At 37.8% G+C, this 22,986-nt stretch overlaps 1 protein-coding gene across 1 annotated transcript in view; it reads left to right on the top strand.

Moving 5' to 3' along the window:
* Window positions 1-4,420: 4,420 nt before the first annotated feature.
* oca2 (oculocutaneous albinism II) overlaps window positions 4,421-22,986 on the top strand; it is a 43,587-nt gene continuing 25,021 nt past the window's right edge. The window contains exons 1-13 of the mRNA XM_042417230.1: window positions 4,421-4,662; window positions 8,583-8,678; window positions 9,586-9,783; window positions 10,174-10,231; window positions 11,208-11,280; window positions 11,430-11,587; window positions 11,676-11,758; window positions 12,183-12,336; window positions 15,544-15,615; window positions 16,603-16,668; window positions 17,638-17,694; window positions 19,362-19,486; window positions 20,615-20,753. Of these exons, the coding sequence (XP_042273164.1) occupies window positions 4,421-4,662; window positions 8,583-8,678; window positions 9,586-9,783; window positions 10,174-10,231; window positions 11,208-11,280; window positions 11,430-11,587; window positions 11,676-11,758; window positions 12,183-12,336; window positions 15,544-15,615; window positions 16,603-16,668; window positions 17,638-17,694; window positions 19,362-19,486; window positions 20,615-20,753 (1,521 nt within the window). The remainder of the gene's footprint in view (window positions 4,663-8,582; window positions 8,679-9,585; window positions 9,784-10,173; window positions 10,232-11,207; window positions 11,281-11,429; window positions 11,588-11,675; window positions 11,759-12,182; window positions 12,337-15,543; window positions 15,616-16,602; window positions 16,669-17,637; window positions 17,695-19,361; window positions 19,487-20,614; window positions 20,754-22,986) is intronic.

The raw sequence follows: 22,986 nt of genomic DNA, 5'->3' as shown, positions 1-22,986 counted from the left end.
ATCAATGGAGGAACAAAAAAAGGACGTTCTTTTCTAAAAGTGCAACCTGAGGGTTTAAGTTTTCCAGGAAACCTCTCTGTCTCTGACCTGTCTGACCTTTCAACACTTTAAATCTGCTGAGTTGACTCACCTTGTTATAGCGAGTTAGGCTCAGTTGTTTACATTTGACAGCTCTCCCTCCAAGAAAAATCAACCCAATCAATCTCAAATCACACATAATGTGAGAAATTCAGTGTAAAGTCACAAAATAACATTGCAAATAATGCTTAATATTACCATATCATTACCTATCTGAGTCATGTTTACAAGCTTAGGAGGCTTTGGGAACCCTATGACAACATGACAACAACTTTAACATATTTATATGACAATTTCCCTGCCCTCAACTGTCTATCTATCAGAATTTAATACAATCTGGTTTGAAATTATAATAAAATTGCATCAATTGTGAAATTTTACCCCAATTCAGAACTAAAACTTGTATTTATTTAGTGTGGCATTTATTTAGTGAATAAACTGTGATGAAAAGTTCTTTTCATCAGTGGATTTGGAGTGCAGGGGGTTTGCAGTGTGGTGGGGGGAGGCGGCTAAGCAGCGTGGAGAGTTTGGTTGTGTGGGTTTGAATGGGAAAGTTTTCTGTTAAGCTGCTATTAGTGGAGAGCAAATTGTGCCACTCCTCCCCCACCCCACCACCCTTGAGCTCCTCTAGACGCAGACTGCTCAGGAACATCTTCCTCCTTTGCTGGGGAGCACCAGAGAGGAGAAGAAACACCTTGACCTCTCTCTTCTTCAATCACACCCTTGTGCTCAAACATACCAGCAAAAACCAGAGAAACAATCCCAATATCTGCACCAGCATCAGCAGCAAACATCAGGATTGTCAACGTGAATCTCTTGCGATTTTGCTGTTGGATGTTCATCGTTTTAACATCACAAACTTGATCAATCATCATTGTCATCATCATCATCATCATCATCATCATCATCATCATCATTTTCACCATATCATCTAGAAGAACGTTTGTCGAGGTAAGTTTGATCACTTTCATCTCTGTCTCTCCTGTTCAAAATTAAATTTAGAATTCAATTTAGAAGTTAGTGGCTGACATTTGCTTCAGTTTCTTTTCATTCTGTGTGAAGTGGATTTGCTCCACAGTATTACACTAGTGAGCTTTGTTTTAAGGAGTTTAAGCATTATGTCCTAATACTCCTATACAGTACAAAAGCTTTGTAAAAATCCCTTTCATTCTACTAATATGTAAATTCACGAAAATGGTAGAGGACATATCTACTGTATCCTAAATACTGTATTTTGTATTATGCTATATATTTTCATACTGAATATTGAAAGAAAAAAAAAAGCCTTCATAATGTGGGATGTGGCTCACACCTGACACGTATAATCCTTTTGTTACAGTAGTGTTGAGCATTGTGGTTAACTAAATCTGATGTAGTTTCAGTCTTGCTGCACTTGTTTAAAGGCATTCATCTTGACTTTTTAATTGCTGCGAACAAGGGTGGAAAAACTTAAGAAAGTAGTTTGTGTTATTAGTCTCACACAGCCCACAGGCAGGATGTCATGTAAAAAGGATCATTCTTCTCTCTGATGAGGCACGTCACAAGCATTGGACAAGGCTATTATGTGAGATGGAATAAAACTAAATGGCATGAGCAACCAGAACACAAACAGTGTTTTGAATTAGAAAAAAGTTACATATGAATCTGAGAATAACTGTGCGTCATTCAGTAACTTAAGAGGAGTTTTGTTTTTTGTGTCTATGAATCAGAACTATGTGTAAATGGTTTATAATGACTATATAATTGATGCCTTCCTGAATATGTCTGGTACAAGCCCAGAAAAAACTCTCCTTGTTCCCTTTCCACCAGAGAAAAGCACTTAAGGGTTTTTTTTTATATTGCTGCAATTGTTTGAAGGATCAGTTGTTTGACCCTGTGCCGGCTCTTGACAGGACTGTAGTCTCACTCCTCAAAGAGGTATTAATGCAGAGAGCTCAAACATCACATGTGAGTTCCTGTAAACTCACATGTGAGCAGTAATCCGGTTGAATTCATGCAGCCTTTGCGTGAACATGGACCACAAGTCTACTGTAGCTGACCTCATCCACTGACCTCATGCTGTGCTTATAGGCGCTGTGAATCACTCAGCTGTTATAGGGCAAGTTAACTTCCCTCTGTGTTACTGTGGAACAACAACGGTTGAATTTATATTACTGTGTGACAAAGTACATTTGTAACCAGGTCCTATACCTTCACGCGTGCAGTATATGCTTTATACTTTGCGGTAACTGAAAAAAAAAACCTGTATAATCTTTATGACCTGTGGCTCCATCAGCACTAAAGGATGGTGGGTCTCTGCTCTACAATAGAGCTACTTGTTCCTTTTTGCCCAGTGAAAGGAACGTTAATGATGTAAAGACAAGAGACTTGTGCTTCTAACTCATCTCACTCATTACATAACTGCAATCAGTCGATGAGAAAAGTTATAAAAGTTGTTAAGCGGACAAAGACATTTTAATTAAGTAAAAAATATAATAACAGAATTCACACTTCAGCCATTCAAATAAACTAACTTTAAAACTGCTATAATCATATTTTTCATGTTGACAATGGATCATATGACTACTTGTATGTGAAAAGGAAGGTGCTTGTGGTGACAGAATCACAGAAATTCACCACCTGACTCTGTGGTTCCTCTTTCTTCTACCAAGCTATTATAGTGTCTTTAAGCTTGTTGTTTTGTTTTTTTTTGAATTCACTGTTTTGATTCACTCTCAGCTCTAAAAACCAACCAGTGCCAAGCCACAGAGACAGTTAGCGACTAGCTAATGAGTATAGCTGAGCTGTTAGTAGCTAAAGAGCCAGATATTTCCCTCAGGTGTTGGTGGAGAACAAAACAGAGCTAAAAGGAGAGTCAATAGTGGACTTACATTCATCAGGATGCCAGAGACATAACTCCAAATGAATACTAATGTACTCCACTAATGTCATTTGGCATTTTCACAAGTTATTTTCAAATATTCCCTCTGAACCTCTGACCTTTTTCTTACGAAGTCTGGCTTAGCCTGCTCCCTGACTCCCCTGCTCCACAGACACACTCACACATACCTCCCACTTTGAGCTTGCATTTGCACAAAGACTGCAAATCATTTCATTATCATTTTCTTAAAAACTATTTAGCCACAAAAAAATCCTACCAGCAGCTGAAGCAGGTACAGAATATTTAGAATTGCACGGCTTTCAAATCACTCAGAGACGTCATACAAAATAAGCAACAGAGAAAATAAAATAAAAGGACATTTTTTTCTAAAAGTTCAGCCTGAGGATTCAAGTTTTCCAGGAAACCTAGCAGTCTCTGACCTGTCTGACCTTTCTACATCTTAAATCTGTGGAGTTGACTCACCTTGTCATAGCGAATTAGGCCGTATTCAGACCAAATCAGGTGGTGCAGGGTTGAGCGAAGGCGTGTGGGGGTGTGGGCGTGTTTATTTGTACTCTGAAATGTAACTGCTGTGAAACAATAAGAAAATAACATTTTATTGATCTGATTCACCGGCTTTCTCACCGTTCCCTCTCTTCATTCACTCTTCAGCTTGCTTGATCACAGCTTCTCTTTCACTTTTTCTCTCGTCTTTTTTAAAATGAGTGGAAGCCGATAGAAAAGCCTTACATTACTTTTAACATTATCAAACTAAGAGAAATGTCCTCCCCTCCTCCGAGTAATGTCTTTGTACTCCCTCATGGCAGAGTTATACAGCTCTGATCAGTCTGATCTCCAGCTGTGATTGGCCACCGCAGCCTTCAGCCACAGTGACGTCAGGTTGCGTTTCTCCAAAAATTGACTCTGTCTCAACTTCTGGCTGCAGGCAGCTACCAACACTCAACATCACAGCCAAAATGCACTACCCCCATTCAAATGAAGGGGGAGGACTGGCGTTTTTGCCGCACCACCTGATTTGGTCTGAATTCGGCCTTAGGCTCAGTTGTTTACATTTGACAGCTCACCCTCCACGAAAAATCAATCCAATCAACCTCAAATTACACATAATGTGAGAAATTCAGTGTAAAGTCACAAAATAACATGTTCATTGCAAATAAAGCTTAATATTACCATATCATTACCTGTCTGAATCATGTTTTGGAGGCTTTGGGAACCCTATGACAACAACTTAAACTGTCAAACAATACAAATCTATCAGAATTTCTATCAGAACCTGTTGGATGCGTAAATAGGCAACTGTCTGCTAACACGTTCGCTATATCAACTTAAAAAGTGACAATATGTCAGTGTTGAGTTTACACCTTATTTCTGAATTATTGCAGGTTTAACTGTAAACTGAATATAGCTATTTCATGATATCTAACAAAACACTGCTTTCTTATTCCCTCCAGCGGTCTCACCATGTATTTGGAGAACAAAAGCAACCTGGAGATTGAGATGTCTCAGGCGTCAGCGCAGGGCCATCAGGGCAGGAACAGCCTGAGGTCTCCGGAGGCTGTCGCAGGGAACTTTGGAGAGCTGCGTCTGCTGCAGGGCATCTCAGAGAGGAGAGAAACCCAGAAGCTGCAGCAGTCTGCAGTTCTGCCCTCGGGACAGTGCGTCATCCATACTGAGGGCTTTGTCCCTGTACGACAAGAGGATGGGTAAGCCTTCTTAAACTTCCTCTTCCTTAAATATCTATGGAGCCTTTTAGCGTCTTTCAGTACATTGTTTTTTTAAAAAAAATTTTTTATTGGTAACTTTACTGTTTTGGTTCACTTTCTCAGCTCTCATATAGATTGCTGTTTTTGGGGAAAAGCTCAGATAAACTCAGTGTACACTAAGTGTGAACTCAAAGCCAGATATTTCCCTCATGGAGAGGGTGGAGAGCAAAACTGAGCTAGAAGGACAGTGAATGTTGCATTTTAATTCATTAGGTGAATGATAATGTTGCTCCAAATCTGCTGAACGTGTAAATAGGCAAATGTTTGCAAACAAGTTGTCCATACCAACTTAAAAGGTGACAAAATCACTGCCCCCAAGTGGCCAAAAAAATGTAGGTTTAAAATTTGTGTTAAAGGCCCTAGTCCTAGTTTGGAAAGAGATTAGCACTCATTTTCTTTTCTCACTGGGTTATTTGGAGTTAAGGTATAACAACATTGTGAAGAATTGGAAGCACACGTGCAGAATCACATTACGCACGCCCTGTTGGTTAAATCTTCCAGAGGATGTATGAACATATGTGGAAAACACTGGAATTTTCTAGTGAAGTATGAACGTTCACACACACAGAGACTTAAGTGTGTGTGGCTGTGGGTGTGTATCTCAGTCACTCAGGGGGGTGCTAATCTCAAGCCCATGGCTGTGACGTTATTAGGATTAAACTGGGGAATTTTTTGCTTCATGCACAAAGTCAAAGTTGCACATGACGAAGAGTGCACTACAGCTGATACCTTTGTGTCTCCTGCACAGTTCCTGTGGTAGGTCAGGTTCAACAGTAAAAACTGTGCACACAATAAACTCATAGATGAAGTTTCAGGACAAACACAGTAAGTAAGAAATGGATTCAGTAAATAGGCAACAAATAAATAACATAATGTAAAGAGCTGCTACAAAAGATGACACAGTTGGACAACAGATAAAACTGAAAAACTTAGAAAACATATGGTTTGTCGTGATGAAGGACAAGCATCCATGTACAGGCTTGTTGCCAGAAGGTTGACAGTTCAAAACTCAGGACCAGCTTGAGAGATATGAGTTGGAAAAAGTGATTAAACACTCAGCAAGAACCTTCAGTGTGGTCTTACAAACAAACAATTCTTCTAATTCTAATTCTGATACACAATAATAAAGAGGATAATTGATGGTTACTTTAACAGACAGGGTAAACAAGCTCATTTTGAGTCTATAAAGGTTCCTCTAAGAGCTACACTTGTTCACCTGCTGCATGTACAGTAGTTTCTTGCTTAATGAAAGCTGTGGGGAAGCTCTACCGTTAAATATTTGAACATGATTACTTCTGACATGCTGATAGTATTTTCCGGCTGAGAAGATCATACCTCAGTAGAAAGAATGCTGCAGTGTTGGTAGCTGTTAGGTTGTCTGTCTGGCACTTTAAGCACATGTTTGAACACAGACCAAATAGGCAAGGTGAAGTGTAATAGAGGTTACTTAAAAACGCAAATTAGGTTGATGTAACATTTTTGTTGAACAATTATTTACAGAATCTATAATCAATATTTTTATATAAACAATGGCTCATACACACGGAGAATTATAACCTAACTGCAGTTCTACTTAGCTCTACAGACCGTTTTAGCTTCTTTCAGCTCCCACAAAGTTACTGTTTTGATTCAGTGTCACAGCTCTCAATGGGCCATTTCTGCCAACATGCTCTGATAAAGCCACTGAACACTACCTGTCCAGCAATAAACGGCAGACAGACAAAGTTAGTGACTACCTAGTGAACATAGTAGAGTGTTTAGTAGCTAAAGAGACAGATATTTCCCTCAGGAGTTGGTGGAGAGCTAAACTTAGCTAAAAGTACAGTCACATGTGTAAATAAGCAACTATTTGCTAACAGGTTTGTCATATTAACTTCAAAGGTGATAATAAAGCAACAACTACCACAGTTTGAGGCTGAAGCCAATGTAGAAGTACCTTAAAGTGCAACGCCACCCATGTAGATGCTACATGTAGATGCTGGCTTAAAAAGGGCCAATTTCTCTCTTAAAGTTTCAAGTCAATCATTTCTGTCAATGAGTCATTATGGTATCAATCACTAAATTTAGGCCCTTTAATAAGTGTGCTTGTGGTCATTTTGGAAATAATTGCTCCATTAATAAACTTTGAACACTTGTAGTAGCTTTGATGTCTGCCCTGTGGGTGTTGATTGATAGCTGTGACTGACAGTTTGCTCACCTGCTGCTCTCCTGTCTCAGGGATATTTCAGTAAGTTTAATGTTACTTGATTGTGATACCTACCCTGTTAGCACAAACCGGCTCCAATGCAAACCATTGGGTGAAGTCCATCTCTGTATACAGTCTATGGTGATAATATGTCAGTGTTGTGTTTGCAGCTTGTTTGCTGCCCTCAAGAGGCCAAAAAATCAGTTAATACAGGTTTAAAGTCACATGATGACTAATTAACGCATTGTCTATGAAGAAAGTGGAAACAACCTCCAATAGCACCCTAATAAGGCAAGATAACCAAAAGTAGATTTTTTGCAGGAGATAAAGTAGTAAGTTGGTAAAAGTTTTTATGGAATGGAAAATGGACTCCTGTAATAAACATAATATATTACTTATTTTCTAATGGTCAATATCACAGTGACTGGCTCTTGTAGGTGTCCTGAAAAGACGGCTGTAAAATTCCTTCTAATTTCAGCTTCCGTTTATGTTCTGTCTTTGGCTCAATATCCTCCCCTTTAAAATGCGACCATGCAGTCTCCCTGCCAAGTGTCAGGGCAAGACAAGGGGAGAAAACATTTGTAGACATGCAGTAAATCTCTTTATAGTTGTATAAGAGTATGGAAGAGGATTAATGCGGCAGACTTCTCTAATGTAATCTACTCCTTTATCCAACACCCTTGCCAGTGATTCAAAGCATCCAACTGTCTGCTGTCTGGGGTGAGTTTGGTAACACCCGCCAGACTTGACAGAAACAACACAAGCAAGACATTATAAATAACTGAATTATCTCCTTTATATAACAGGTTGACTAGAGGTCAATAAAAAACATGTTTTGTTATAAAACTGTGTTACAGCCAATGTCATTTCCTAAGAAAAATACAATAATTAACCCACATTACTTAAAAATTATTAAGAATATGAAATAAAAATGCTTCAATCGAGTTGTGAATCGAGTGCATGGCCTGTGTTAAAGCAGCCAGCCATTTTGACAGGCAGAGGGTAAAAACCCTTCAAGATTACAAGATTAGTGGTGGGGGGCCTTTAATTTTCAAAAAGATTTCCATCTAACAGTTTTGGCTCAGTGGGTAGGTGTTTCATTACATAACTATTCTCATGACGTCTCTTATGTTGTCTAAGTAATTGCTGAGATGACTGTGGGCCTGATGAAACAGTGGATTGGTGTATTTTTTTAATGTTAAGTAAAAGATAATAATTTATATGGCAGAGGACTTCACTGGAGCTGATTTTTTGATACTTTAATGTAAGAAAATTATGTTCACCAGCACCAGCTTTACATGTGTGAGTGTGAGCATTTATCTTATGAGTTGAAGACAGATATAAAGTGTATGTTTGTGCATGTGCACGGATGTGATTGTTGGTTGAAACCCAGCTGTGATGCTCTTGAGGGCGGCAGTCTCCAGGAGCCTAAGGGATACAGTGCAGCAGCAGCGTGACAAAAGACACTTTAATGATCTCCTGAGGTTTCGAGTCACCAGCTGCTCACCCACCTTTCTGCCACCTGCAGGTTACAAAGGATCTTTAACCAGTCACTGATGGCTGTGAGCTGACAGCCGAGGGCTTTTCTATTGGGGCCAAAGTTCACGCAAACTCTGTTTTTCAGTTTTTGAAAAGCCTTTTTTTAACTTATTGTATTCCATTGCATTTTTTTCAGGCACAGTTTCAGCATGGTTAATATTCTCAGAGGAAAAACAAATTCAGCCAACCTTTCAGAGAGATCACCTCTGCTGAGATTCTCTCAAGATGACAGGTGAGTAAATCCTCAGCTTTAGATTATAGATCTGATATGGAGCCCCAAAGTGGTCAATATTAAATAAATAAATGAGACCTCATGAAATAAACAATCATATGAATAAATATGTACAATATATAAATTAACCAATTAGAATTGAGTCAGAAGTATACAAACTCAACTCATGAATGTGATTTCATTGTTCATTTTTTTTATTTTAAAAATTGTCCATTTTAGCAAGCAAGCTAAAACAACTACCACCCGGTTTAGCTATTTAGCTCCCATTAGCTAGAGCAACAACAACACTAAAGTAATTCTGAATTAACCAATTAGAGGCTGCTGCTGTAAATAAACACAATAAAATAAGAATGATGACATAACATTTCATAATAATGACTTGAGTTATAATTATTTTATAATATATTGGCCCATTTACACATTTTACATGCTTTATTTCATAATGTCTTATTTATTTATTTGATATTGAATTGGGGGCTACATTATCTGGATGTGTGTATTTGTAAAACTTATTGATCCGTATTGTTACTTGTATTTTATTTGGGTTATCTATTGACTGGATCTTTTTTTTCCAGAAGAAAGGGGGATTATCTGTTTTGCGTTTATGTTAGTCATGAAACAGGATGACATGCTAGCATTGCTGTTTAATGAAATGGTTCAACACATAACATGATTGTACAACCCTTCTTACACTGATTTGATTGACAGTACAATGCATGTAATGAAACTGTGATTATAGATTGACTCCATTTTACAGACATATATTTGCTGCTCAGTATTAGGAACATTTTTAATTTTAGAGCTTACATTCACAGCTGGTGTCCTTCATGCCAATGTAGTGTCTGTTTCTATCACTGAAACTATAGTAGTCAATGCCAGAATGCTGATAGTAGTTATTCTTTTCTAGTATAACCTACATGACCCTACATGACCCCAGCTTCGTTGGAGGGGAAGAGCCCTGGGACAACAGCTCCCTGGACCTGGAGAGGAGGTACCGGCTGGGCAGTGAGGTCACCAGCCTCTCCCTGACTCGCTCCAGCTCTTCAGAGAAGAGCGACCCTCTGGACAACCTCAACCTCAGCTTCAAACTCACCAGTAGTATGAGGTGAGACCCCTCTTCCCTGTCAGATGAGGTCTTGTGTTGGCAGTGGAACATTATGACTGACTGGAATATTTTATATACTTTTCTTTCTTTTTTCCTTGTGTGTGTTCCTCAATATGAAGCCATGTCCACTTGCGATCCCTCGTCAATGAGTTGTGAAAAAACTCTTTTAGTGGTGGGAAGAGGTAAAAAAAAAACCATATTTAACATGAAAAAGGAAATATTTTCTTTTTATTATCTCCTACAATGATAATCATCTCGGGACCCTTTAGCTTCATCTTGTGACCCCTTGTGGGGGTCCTGACCTTTACGTTGGGAACCACTGGTATACAGTATATTACTGAGCACTGTTCTTTTTCATAATATGTAAATGATCTTTTCTTGTTTTTTCAGATGCTGCTTCAGAGCCTCCAAAATTGCCACTATGTTTACTATAGTAGTGCTCTGCAGTGTAAGTAGATGAGTCTACCATATTGACAGTGCCCTCTACAATAACTGACACTACTGGTACAATAAGACAAAAGGATACTGTAAAAAACAAACAACCTGAGAATTAACTTGAGCTTGGGCTCACAAAATCTGCAAATTCCATTTTTTATCAACTAATTTTCATTATTTGTTCATTCCTATTAAAAGCATAGCTCAATATTTTGGGAAATTAACTTATTTAACTTCTTTCTGACAGTGAAATAAGATTGACACCACTCTCAAATCCATTAAATATGAAGCTATAGCTAGGAGACGGTTAGCTTAGCTTAACATAAAGACTGTAGAAAGGGGGAGACAGCTAGCCTGGCTCTGTCCAAAGTTCAAAATTACACCTATCAACACCTTTAAATCACATTAATAAACACTTTAGATCTAGAAATGGTGGACTTACACACTGAAAGAACAACATATTAGCTCAGTATATCTGTGCACCATCTCTGGCTGGTTTGCTGGCAACCTCACACCACAAGGCTCTGTAAAGTAACTGCACCAAGATATAATACATCAAGAAATATTCTCAGCATGTAAAACCTCCTAAAATGATGAAGCTGATGCAACAGTCAAAACTGTCTGAAATTAAAGAAATATAAGTTAGCGCTGTCTCATAATATTAGTCAGCACTGTCTCATACATACATACATACTTTTTACCGAACTCTGCCACTATTATCTGTGGTTTAGCAAGCCAACTTCTCTACGTATAACGTGTTCACTGAACATAGGAGACAACAATCCATTTAGAATAAACACCATTAATCTTTGTAGATTAAAAAAACAAACAAACCCATTAACAAAAGCTTCAGAATAGAATCTGTAGTTTACAGTACACAGAGAGCAGCATATTGCTTATATGTTCTTTTTCCTCAGTGTCTTAATAGATTTGGCATGAACTGTGTGGACTGAGTGAATAATAAGTTTTTGAATGCATTTGGGTTTCAGCTGTTCTTCAGCATGTACCCAGATCGAGACAACCCCTGGAGGATGTTGGCCGTGTCTTCAACAGACAGTTTCTGTATCCTTTCGTACTGCATCTTTGCAGATATAGTATTCATTTTCATGAATACTATATCTGTTCCTATCTGCTGTGCTGCTCTCCGTTTTACAACACACACAAATACATTCATCGTTCACATTTTTCTCTTGACGGTCTGTGTCCAACAGCAATGAATCTGACAGATTTCCGGGACAATGCTTTGCTAAAGCTACAGGTGGGAGGGCCTTTCACAGGAGGGATGATTGACCTCACTGACCAGGAATATATCCTGATCCAGGTGGAGCAGACTGAGCAGCCGGGACAGCGGAGGAGGAGGACTCAGCAGGTGAGAGCCTCTATGTCAGACATTTATCATCTTTGTCGTTTCATGGCTTTGAAAAGTCAACTCATTTATCACTGTTGTTTGTGAACAGGTGATTCATAATTGGACCATTCCTCTACACGGTGAACGAAGTGACCAGATACTGTTGACCAAAACTTTTGAGATGCTCAGCAGGTACTCATAACACTGTGTGAAACACTGAGTTGAACAGATTGATTTGAACATGGAACGTAAAGGGCTGAAGGAGCTTTTTTGAATGGGAAAATAATGACTCATACTGTGTGTATAGTATCTACTTTGACAATATAGTGGAGTGCAGTACAGGATGGGTACACAAGATGATAGATTTACAATATCACATCATATAGGCCGTCCGTATGGACAGTTTAACATGTCACAGGTGTAAATAATGAATGAATGATTTTAGCTGCTCCAGTATTGTAATTTCTCATGTTATTTTGTCTCTGCTGCTACACTTCAACAACAGAAACATTACATTACAGATTACTGACAGCACCTTTTAGACTGAGGATCACAAATGTCCAATAAAGGAAAAACAGCTACATTCACTCTTGACACTGTTTCCTTTCCCGCACAGTGATCCCATCGTCATCACGATCCAGGCTTTCCTGCAGGATAATGAGGTGGTGCCATTATCCATGACCCACCAGTCGCTCTACGTCAGTGTGGAGACACAGGTGGCCATCGCTGGAATCATCCTGGCTGGGGTCTATGTTCTCATTATCTTTGAGGTAAATGGCCTTGTGATGCTTACGCTCTTCTTTGGGTGAGTTTGTGTTCAATATCTGTGCAGTATAATGCTGTACTGTATATTTGGCATGTTGTGTTTTCATTTGTGCAGACATTTCTCTAACAATGAACACAAATTAAAGGTTGTACATACCCATAGTGCATCCTCACAGGTGTTTTCACTTTGCTTAAATAAACCTCTCCTCCTGACTGTGGGCATGTGCAAACTGTGCTTGATTGACAGCTCCCTCATCCCTTTGTTTTGTTGCACCTGTTAGGGCAGGACAACTGCCCCTTCATTAAGCCCCTCCCCCCATAATTACTGTTGCTATGCCTGTTTAAGTTTCATGTTTTATGCAGTTTACAGTCATAATGGTGGCAGGTCTCTCTTAATTTCCTCCCTCTCAAAATTAATAGTAATTTTTTAACAAATATGGGTCCTCAATTTCAAACAGAGTGGACTCTCATTGTTATATCGGAGTAAATACTAGTTTCTGACTAGCGTTCATGTCAAAGGACTAAGAAACTCAGATTTTTCTGAAAGCTGCTGATATATCCAACATGGCGCTTAATACTACATGTCTTTTTCACAGGGGACATTTTTACATGTCACAGTAGGAAAAGCAAAATTGTAAATAATTATATTAATGATGCATTGATTCCATTTAGCTGATCCAGTTTCAGGGTCCTGGTATTGTGCTAACACCACTACCTTTGCAGTCATACACCGTCTTGAATTGTCCGATGATATGAATCCCTGCATGTCAAAAACATGGGAATGTTTCCCATTTCTACCATTTATCTCATGATATGACATGAACAAAGCAGCTTTACATGGACTGAGCAACATAGCACAGAATACAATTATACTATAAAATATTACACTATAACTACTACTATGCCATATTTCATAATACTATAATACTAGAATACTACTAAACTTTAAAATACTGATCAGTAATTAGTTGATGTGTCATTGCCTTAAATCGTCGTTCCATTTATATTTTTTTAGTAGTCAGGTTTGCAAGCAAAATCATCAATTTGCTTAAATGCTTATGTTTACATAATGCAATTGCTTATCTAATATTCTGAACTAACATGTAAAAAATAATTGATTATCAATTAGTTGATAATTGTTCTATTTTGATTAATGACTTATTAGATAATAAATAATCATTAATTTCCCACATATTAGCTCTCATTATTTTGATGTGTTGCACACTAGCTTCTCATTTTACAGACTTGTTGAGATTTGTGTTCCCTGGACATACATGTGTAATTTTTTATTAATTTCCAGACAGTGTTTGCTTTTAATTGGGCAGGCTAATCTCCTTGAAAGTGACAAGGTGTGAACTCACTAAGCTGTACTGGCAGGGGCAATACTATGATGTGAAAGTCAACAGCGGGCTGTGAGAGATGACAGTACAGTTACGCTCAGCACACACACTCCTGTGTCATCTCTGTAACTGACAGGTCTGCTTGCAGAGGCTGTAATTGAAAGTGCGAGGAATGCCTCTAAAGTAGAAGAGCATACACACATACGTGGCTATTCAGACATCAGCAAGATGTCATCTGACTAGCTCTAGCTCTATCAGGCCTCCATTTGAGAATGTCTCACTCCTCTGTAGAGAAGATTTATTTTCCTCCATTAGACTTTAGTCTGATAAGAACCTGACACAATCCTCTTAATGACTGAGCACATACATTTTCTCTCACATTTAGGATATTGTGATTTTCTGTATGATAAGTTCAAATAAAGGGATATGGTAATTGGACACCAATTTTCTTATTTTTAATGGGCATCTCAGTGAAATGTTTTTACAGAGGTCTAAAGAATCCTTTTGTTGTCTTTAACGAAGGCGGAGGCAGAAAACATGGATGCTTTTGTTCTTTATCAGAGCATAATGTATTCAGACAAAAATAACTTTCTGAAAGTCTGTAGATGGACTTATTACTCATCATGAGTGACGACACCCAGTTTAGTGCTGAGTAGTTCAGCAAGTTCAATATGCATTAAAGGCAGGTGACTGTGTTCTCATCAAAATATCTCTTTTATAAATGACAATATTTTTTTCTGACACAATAGATATAATTAGATATTTTTCTTTCCTCAACACTTCCTTATTAACCTTGTCTTGATTTTGACTTCAACTCATCAGTCCTTGTAGTTTGATTGTTACACTACTACTCTATGCATGCATTAACCTCCAGTTCTCTTACCTTAATGTTGTCTATTGACTACATGATGGTTTCTTATTTTGGACTGGTGCCGTAAGTTATTTTATCATGGTGTCAGGCATTAATTATTTGTGATGAACAGGTTTTTGTGTGGCCATGAATACTTTTCTTTGATCTAAATGAAAAGGTTTGAGGACAAACCAGTATTTATTCCTAAAACTCAAGGGTTAACATCAGGAACAACCTCAGCATCTGCCAATATACATGAAGTGACCTGCTTTCCTGCAATTCATTGTGAGGGCATAAATGTCAGAGGAGCAGCTCTGCTTTCTGATAACATGTTCATGCTTATCACAGGCCTCAATTTTTAATAATGGGATGCATCATACATGAGTGTTACGTCTGTGTATAAGGTGTAAAGGTGTGTGAGGTAAAAAGAGAATTGAACTGGTCCTAAAGCTAACCCCTGGGGAACCCCAAAGGGCATCTCTGAGCACTGAGGGCTAGAGTTTTAGATCCCAACGAGTCCTGACTTGAGAGTAAAACACCAACTGATTCAAAGCTGTAACATTATCTACATTGTTAAAAGCCTCATGGAGGCCCAAAACAAACAAAAGGTCTAGGCCAGGACAAGAACCGAGAAGCCAATGAGTCCTACTGTAGCTACTATTCTTTTGTGACCTTTGTCTGATCAGGGCATTCACATTCAGTCTGCTGGAACAATGTTGACTGCAGCTTCCTCTCAAACCGCATCAAAAACCACGACACAGCAGCCTTCAACCAAATCTCTTCTTGAGGCTGTAGGGTGGATGTAAATGGAGAATATTTGACTCAATGTGGCTTTTACGCCTGTTTGAAAATGATTGTTCAGTTAGTGTGAAGAGTGTATTTTGATGTATGTGTGCGAGTGTGAGAGAGTGAATAAGATTGCTTGTACCTATATTTATACTGTATTATAATATTTAGATACTGTAGCTTGCCTCAGTTCAGAGGCATTACATTTTATTTTTCTTGTTTCTCTGAATTTTCAGATCGTGCATCGCACTTTGGCGGCCATGCTGGGATCTTTGGCAGCATTAGCTGCTCTGGCTATCATTGGTGATGTAAGTCTCATTCACTCTTATATTTTAGTGAGTTGTAAATTAATGATTAATGCCTGGAGCAACTTAGCTCAGCTAAACACTGCATTTTTGTTAAAATATAAGTTGGCAATCTTCCAGAAATTTTAAGGAACAGCAGCTTGAAATTAGCTGCTAGTTTGTTAGCTACCTTGGCCTGATTGGTAGTGAGTGGTATGAGCCAAATAACATTATATTAAACTGTAAAAATATCCATCCATATGCTTATTACATCCAATACAACTTTTTCAGTGAAGAGTAGTGAATGATAAATCATGTTAAATGATGCCTTCTTCCTGGTAGAATTTCCCAAGGGATTCAAAATGGCTACAATTTCAATCAGGCCAGTTAGATCTCCTCTTTGTCAACAGAGAAATTTATAGTTTGTGGTGTTTGTTATGTCCTCCTGTGCTAACATACTTGCCAGAAGCTCCTTTTCCCATTTATCAGGCCAAGTTTTAAAGTCAGAAACACAGAATAAAGAAGTTGTTAGTTCTTTATCTTGGAAAAAGTTACAACAAAATATTCTGGAAAAGAAAGGCCAGTAACAAATGCAAAAAGATCCTTTATTAACTGCAGATTTTTTAGTATTTACGCAAATAGTCATTCTGCTAAAATACAACAACTTAGAAACTATGTACCAAAATGTTTGTTAAGTCCCCACTTTTGCAGGAAAAGCACAGGTGTAATTTGGCTGCCTTTTAGATGTTCGAGTTTGAAGGTCCATGTAGCTGGTCTGTGCATGTTGGCTCACTATAGTGGAGCAGAACCACTGTTAGCTGCTGAAAGTTTAGTACTGTACTGAAAATAAAAGTTTTCCAGATCTCAACTATCCTCTGTACTGTTGCTGGTGGAAGGCATTAATGTGTCCAACAATAAATAATCAACTCTGTCTTTTGTTCTTTTTCTTCACAGATCCGATTGTTAATAAACCCCTGTCAAATCTAATTATTTTGTTTGTTTTTCCCATAGAGACCCAGTCTGGTTACTGTGGTTGAGTGGATCGACTATGAGACACTGGCTCTTCTGTTTGGCATGGTGTGACTCTTAAGTCTAAGATGTTCTCCTATGTTGCTTTGCTCAGCACATCTCATTTAAGACAGTCTAGTTTGTCTGTACTAACACAGAAACAACTCAATAATTAGGTCTTCATTTAGTATTCCTGGAAATTTTTAAATGTTCCCAACTACTGGCAGCATCTGTTTCTGTGGAGGTAAAATGTTGTCCCCATGGAAACAAACATGTCCAGTTCAGTATAAAATTGAGAAGTAAGTCTGCAAAGCTGCTATGAAGCCTAAAATCAGACCAGACAAGCTTATAACAAAATCTCTAATTTTATTTAGACCGTTTTTTTCCAGGCAAATTTGAACTTTACAGTAGATCACATTTATAACAAAATATTCAGCTCTCATTATTCAGATAATTCTAAAAGATCAGGGATACTTAAATTTCATATTGATGCATGACCACAGATGGTATATTCCTTTGGACAACTTCCACTTTCAACAGCTGCCACTGAAAATGTCGTCTAACTCTGTGAAACACAGCAAAGGGAGCTTCTGAAAATATTCAAAACCTAAAGGCAATACATCCTAATATACATTGCATATACATGTATACATGTACATGTAAGCATCATATTATAATATATACAAAGCAATGATATTGAACTGTTTATATATGATATTTCTGTGTCACATTGCTTTTTGCAACAGCTCATTGTCTATGATGATTAATGAAGTTTGGAGATGGTTTCAAACAGTTTTTTGCACATACATTAATTTAGCTATTATATTGTTATGAGTATGATAATAAAGTATCAGTGAAAAGAATATCCTAGAATCTTGAAAGTTGAGCACATTGAAAATATCGTACTGATCACCATCTCTTATAGCACAATCTTGTTTTTGTGGTGACTGTTTTTGAAATATAAGTGTGACATACAGTATATATGTACAGTTACATAATGGATTTTTTTTTTCAACAAATGTGTCCTGTTTCTTACAGATGGTACTGGTGGCCATTTTTTCAGAAACTGGCTTCTTTGATTATTGTGCTGTGAAGGTGAGTTTGGCTTAATGATAATAATGATGGGTTCCAGCACTAATATAGACAATTTAAAAATCCGTAGAATATGATGGAGAGAATACAAGATTTTGAACAAGAGGGTATACAGTTTCATAATAGTTAATTGTAGATTTTATGGCAATATATCATTTTAGTAATATTCAGTTTATATGTTTATTGTTGATCATTCATTTTAAATGTAGCTTACATCCTGACCCAAAAGCACAGCACTATAGGGGCGCCCTGGTAGCCTACTTGTTAAGATGCATGCCACATAACTGCAACATCCGCAGTTTGATTCTGGCAGAGCACCTTTGTTGTATCTCATTTGCTGTCTCTTTCTCCTCTCGTTTCCTGTCACCTCTAAAAACTGTTACTGTCCAATAAAGGCATAAAACATGGCCAAAAATAGCCATATTGAAAAACTACAGCACTATAATTGACTGACAAGAGTGACATTTGTTTTGTTTTGTGCGAAAGTTCAGAAACAAGCTCAATTTGTTCAGTATTTCTTATCATGAGAAGAAGAAAACATTTAGTTTTTTAGTGCAGGTGTACTCAATACAAGCTGACATTACTTTTGATAAAATACTTTATTTCTTACTTATAGATGTACTGTATGTTCATATCTTGCAGAACAGTTAAGTTCATTTAACCATAAATATACATCTACTCTACAAATGATAAAGGCAGTAGAAGATAAGACCGTCATCTTCCCTGTACAAGGTCAAGGTTTCCTACCATCATAAAAACAGCTCAGGTATAATCCTGAATGTTCTATGTAGAGATACTCTCTACCTTTGTCCTTCAGGTACAGTGGCACTCAGACCTGGAGAACAGAGGCGTCATACAGGCTCATGAATTTTAAGTGTGAGTTGCACAAGGGCAGCCACTCCAAATTGAAATACCTTCTCAAAGAACAGCTTAGCAGCTCTGACACACTGTGCCATGACATACAAAGGGTGGCCATGCTGAGCCACTCCCCTGGGCTTAACACTGGTATTAGCATTAAAGATTTCAGGCTTTAGGAAGATAGTGTTTGTGAGTGAATCTGTGTGTAATTCTATCTTGAATAGAATCCAACTACCTCTAGTACTACAATACTAATTATTTTATGTTCATTTGTTTGTCATGTAATTTTATGTACAGTTACATTTTTTGAACTCATGATACAGTAGCTAAACATATTTTTTTAGGTATACAGTAGGATTAAATGTGTAGGGAAGTAAATGACTTGTTTGGCTGAGTAAAAATAGTCACATTGAAAACCTGAAGAGTGTTTTGGGTCAGAAGCAGGATTTAAAATCACCAGCTGGGTTCTGGATTTGTTTTGTTTTTTTCTTCCACAAAAAGCACTGGCTCATAAAAGATGACATATACCACATCATTAATGGCCATCCTACTCAGTGGCTGTATTTCCTATGAAATAATTCTTTTGATTTAAATCTAAATTACTTTCAAGTATTCATTTATAATATTTTACTAAGCTTTGAAAGCTTGAAACACATCTCAGACGTGTCAGAACCCGTCCTCAGCAACACCACTTAACGATTCCTTAGATTTTAAATCCTTCCTGCATTCGAGCTTGAGGTGAATCAAGATATCAATTTCCTAGTTGCCATTAACATCAACTCATCATGGTATTACTCTACTTCTCTCTGCAGGCTTACCAACTATCCAGAGGAAGAGTGTGGCCGATGATCATCATCCTCTGTCTCATTGCAGCTATTCTCTCTGCTTTTCTGGACAATGTGACCACTATGATGCTTTTCACCCCTGTCACCATAAGGTACAGCCATTTAAAAATATCCATCCATCCATTACCTACTGTAGCCACTTCAGAATCTCCAGTTCACCAAGCTGCATGTCTCTGGACCCCACAGTTAAATGTGTCACAGAAACAATGTGAACTTTCTTCCACCACTTCTGTTGTAACCAGCTACAATTATAGTTTTGCATTTATAACTGCACATCCTGTTGCTATGTAATATTATAATAATCAGAAAATCAATATTCAAGGTCTGGTTCAGCCTTTAAATCTTAGATATGTCTTCAGGAAAAATAATTATATTCAGAAATAGAGTTGCTGTGTAGTATTATAATTTAAAACAATTACATTTTCAGTAATCAAGCTGTTGTTATACCATTGTTTTGCTTCTATAGAATTTACAGAAAAATTCCTGTACTTATTTGAATATTTATTCTCCCTGCTGAAAGCTTGTAGTTTACTCTCTTATAGAGTAAATATCTTGGAATTTTAAAATTCTAATCATTAACATAATTAGAAGGATTTATCATCAGATACAGTCAATTTCTTAAGTTTCTTAAATTTTTCCTCAAAGTTCTTGTATCAAACAAGCCATTGATATAATGTAACTGCATATGATTTTCAAAAAAAATAGTTGCATCAATCTAGAGATCGACACCTCCTCTCTGAAAAAAGCGGAGAAATACACATTACATCCCTAAAAATACACATTACATCCCTAAAAACACACATTACATCCCTAAAAACAGATCTACTACAGAGAAGCTACAATTTACTGTAGTGTTACAAAATCAACTGCATGTGTGCCACCCACCTCTGTCTCTCCCTCTTTGTTAGCATCTCTATTTTCTGCCCCTGAACTGAGTCTGTACAGTGAATCATTATTAAGTTCTCAAAATCACTCTTGCTTGCAGAAGGTCAGAAGATATTTGACTTAAATTAGACACCCAATGCACACAGCACAGATCTGGGCAAAATTGTGCCCTAATTTGTTAGCAGACAGCAGGGTTGATATCCTGCACGACCTCAATGTTAAAGGACCAGTGCTTTTTTATGTTCAAATATCCTTTTTTATTCCTATGTTTATTTCTCCCACCCGCTGCAATCTAATCGGGGCTAAAGGGCTTTTCTGTCTATCTGATTTTGCAGGTTGTGTGAGGTGCTTAATCTAGACCCCAGACATGTCCTGATTGCAGAAGTAATCTTCACCAACATTGGAGGGGCTGCCACAGCTGTCGGAGATCCACCCAATGTGATTATAGTATCAAATCAGGACCTGCGCAAAGAAGTAGGCACTTTCACAGCTCTCTGCCTAACTTGCACTAATATAACAGATCGACTCTGTGTAATCTGACACATGAACCAGACGCCCAGTAAAGCAAACATAATGCTCTTCATGACTTATGTGTGAGGGAATAATAAGATGAAGGGAAAATTTTAGTCACGGCTGTCACCTCTATTCCTTTATTAATCTCTTCTGTGTTGATAATCAATGGTTCTTTTTCATTAGAGGCAGCAATGTTAGATTAATTCCTTGGACTTTGTAGCAACTCTAAATGCTTAATTACATTTGAGTGTTGCTGGAAGATTCGGAAACAGACAGTCACTAAGGTCACTGCCATGATCAAAAGATGAATTAATAAGACTTTTCCTCATGAGTTATTGTGTTTGTATTGATTCGTTTTACCCTTGCCTTCAAGGCATTTAAGGATTTTGCACAAGAAATGAAATGTATCACAAAGCCACCACCTCTGACTGGAAACACTCAATGCCAGTCAAGTTTGACCCTGCATATACGGTACATCAAAATTAATAGATGAACAGCTTTGACCGCATGGTTTCACCTTACTGCTCAATCCATAATGTGTACAGCTACTGTTTTGAAAACCTCATGTTATGACAAGGTGATTATGAAAGGTAATTATGAAAGGAGCATCACTGCAGTGGCAGTAATAAATGCACATTGGGAAATGAGGCAGACAGTTATTCCAAAAAACTGACAGATTGGGACTGAAGCACCACTTTAAAGCTGAATATTAACATTGAATCAAATGCCTTCCTGTAATGTAACTCTGCAGCTTCATGTAGCCTTTAACTGTTCATTTCTAGGTTTGCTGATCTCGATTTACGTTTGACAGGTTGCAAAATAAACACTACAGTTGGAAATCCATGTTGCTATGTGAATGCTGGAAATATGCAGTTGTTTGCTAACATGTCAGTCATGAGAATGAGATTAGATTATAGACTGTCAACGCCATGATTCTTTCTAGTGGTCAAAAATCCCTCAGCTTTAACAAACCTATATGATATTATAAGAAATAAGAAATATATGACAGGGTGAAACAACAGGCTGTGTTTATCTTGCCAGGTGCTTCACTGGAGAAATCTCAGACTGTTGCCACATTTTACTTTGTTCGAATTCGTCTGCTGGTTTGTGATGTTACAAGCGGTCCGCATATTGCAGATTTTACTGTTGGTTGGAAAAAAGATTCCATAAATTCAAGGACTGATATTTTCCCCCTCATCAGCGTAAGTGCTCCTCCATCCCTCAATTCAAGTTAAAAATGAGTTGAGTTGGTGCTTCACCATGTACTTGGATTTCTCTCACTGGAGGTTGTGTTGGTCATATTCTGTCTGGTTCATGAATTACTGAAGGTTTTGTTCATCAAAACATTAACTTGGGTTAATGAGTGATAACATTCACATTTTTTCACAGTGAGCAGGAAGCTTTTCTTTTTTTTTTACCAGGATCTTCTCAAACATTTATCGAAAGCCTTTGTGTTCATATAACTCAAAAGCTCTGATATGAGCTTTACAGTGCGTACACATTTACACTTGCACATGCAGATGTTTGCCTGCACGTTATGGGTGTGCACAGTGGACTGATTTAATAATCTGTGTTTGCTGGGTTGCACATGTGTTATCTCTGTTCAGCACAATCTCTCTGTGTGTTTATACAATCATGAGTCGTGAACCTTATTTATGTTGATGTACAGTTGATGAATGGAAACATGATGGCAGTGAAACCAATTTCTATTTTTTCTGCTGCCATCATTAATCATGAGAATTAAACATGTCAAAACAGTAGAAGAAGAAACTCTAACTACTTCCTGTTTCAAGGTACCTGCCCAGCATCACATACTGTTGTTTTAGCTTCTTATAGTCAAACGATTACAGGAATAAACATCGACAAGCTGTACTGTATGTAATTGTGGAGAAAGTCAGAGAGGTTCATTACAAGCAACATAGCAGCTGTCCTCCAGCACATTTAATCATTTCTGATGCCTGCCTGGAGTAACACCTTCCTACTGCTTCCCTTTCCTGTGACATACTCACCTGCACCTCAACAGCAGCTTATGTTAGTGTGGCTCTAGTCTTCAATAAGTGGCATGCTAAGGCACACTACAGACTCTTTTCTTTGGAATTCATTTTTAAGCTTGTAGATGAGACGGTGTCACTCCTGATGCAATAATGTGTCAAACCATGTAACTGGACACCCATCGGTGGATGATGTACAGCAT

The sequence above is a fragment of the Thunnus maccoyii genome, chromosome 7, assembly GCF_910596095.1.
Source record: "Thunnus maccoyii chromosome 7, fThuMac1.1, whole genome shotgun sequence".
NCBI lineage: Eukaryota > Metazoa > Chordata > Actinopteri > Scombriformes > Scombridae > Thunnus > Thunnus maccoyii.
The sequence above is the reverse complement of the archived record's forward strand: the minus strand, read 5'-3'. Positions and strand labels throughout refer to the sequence as shown.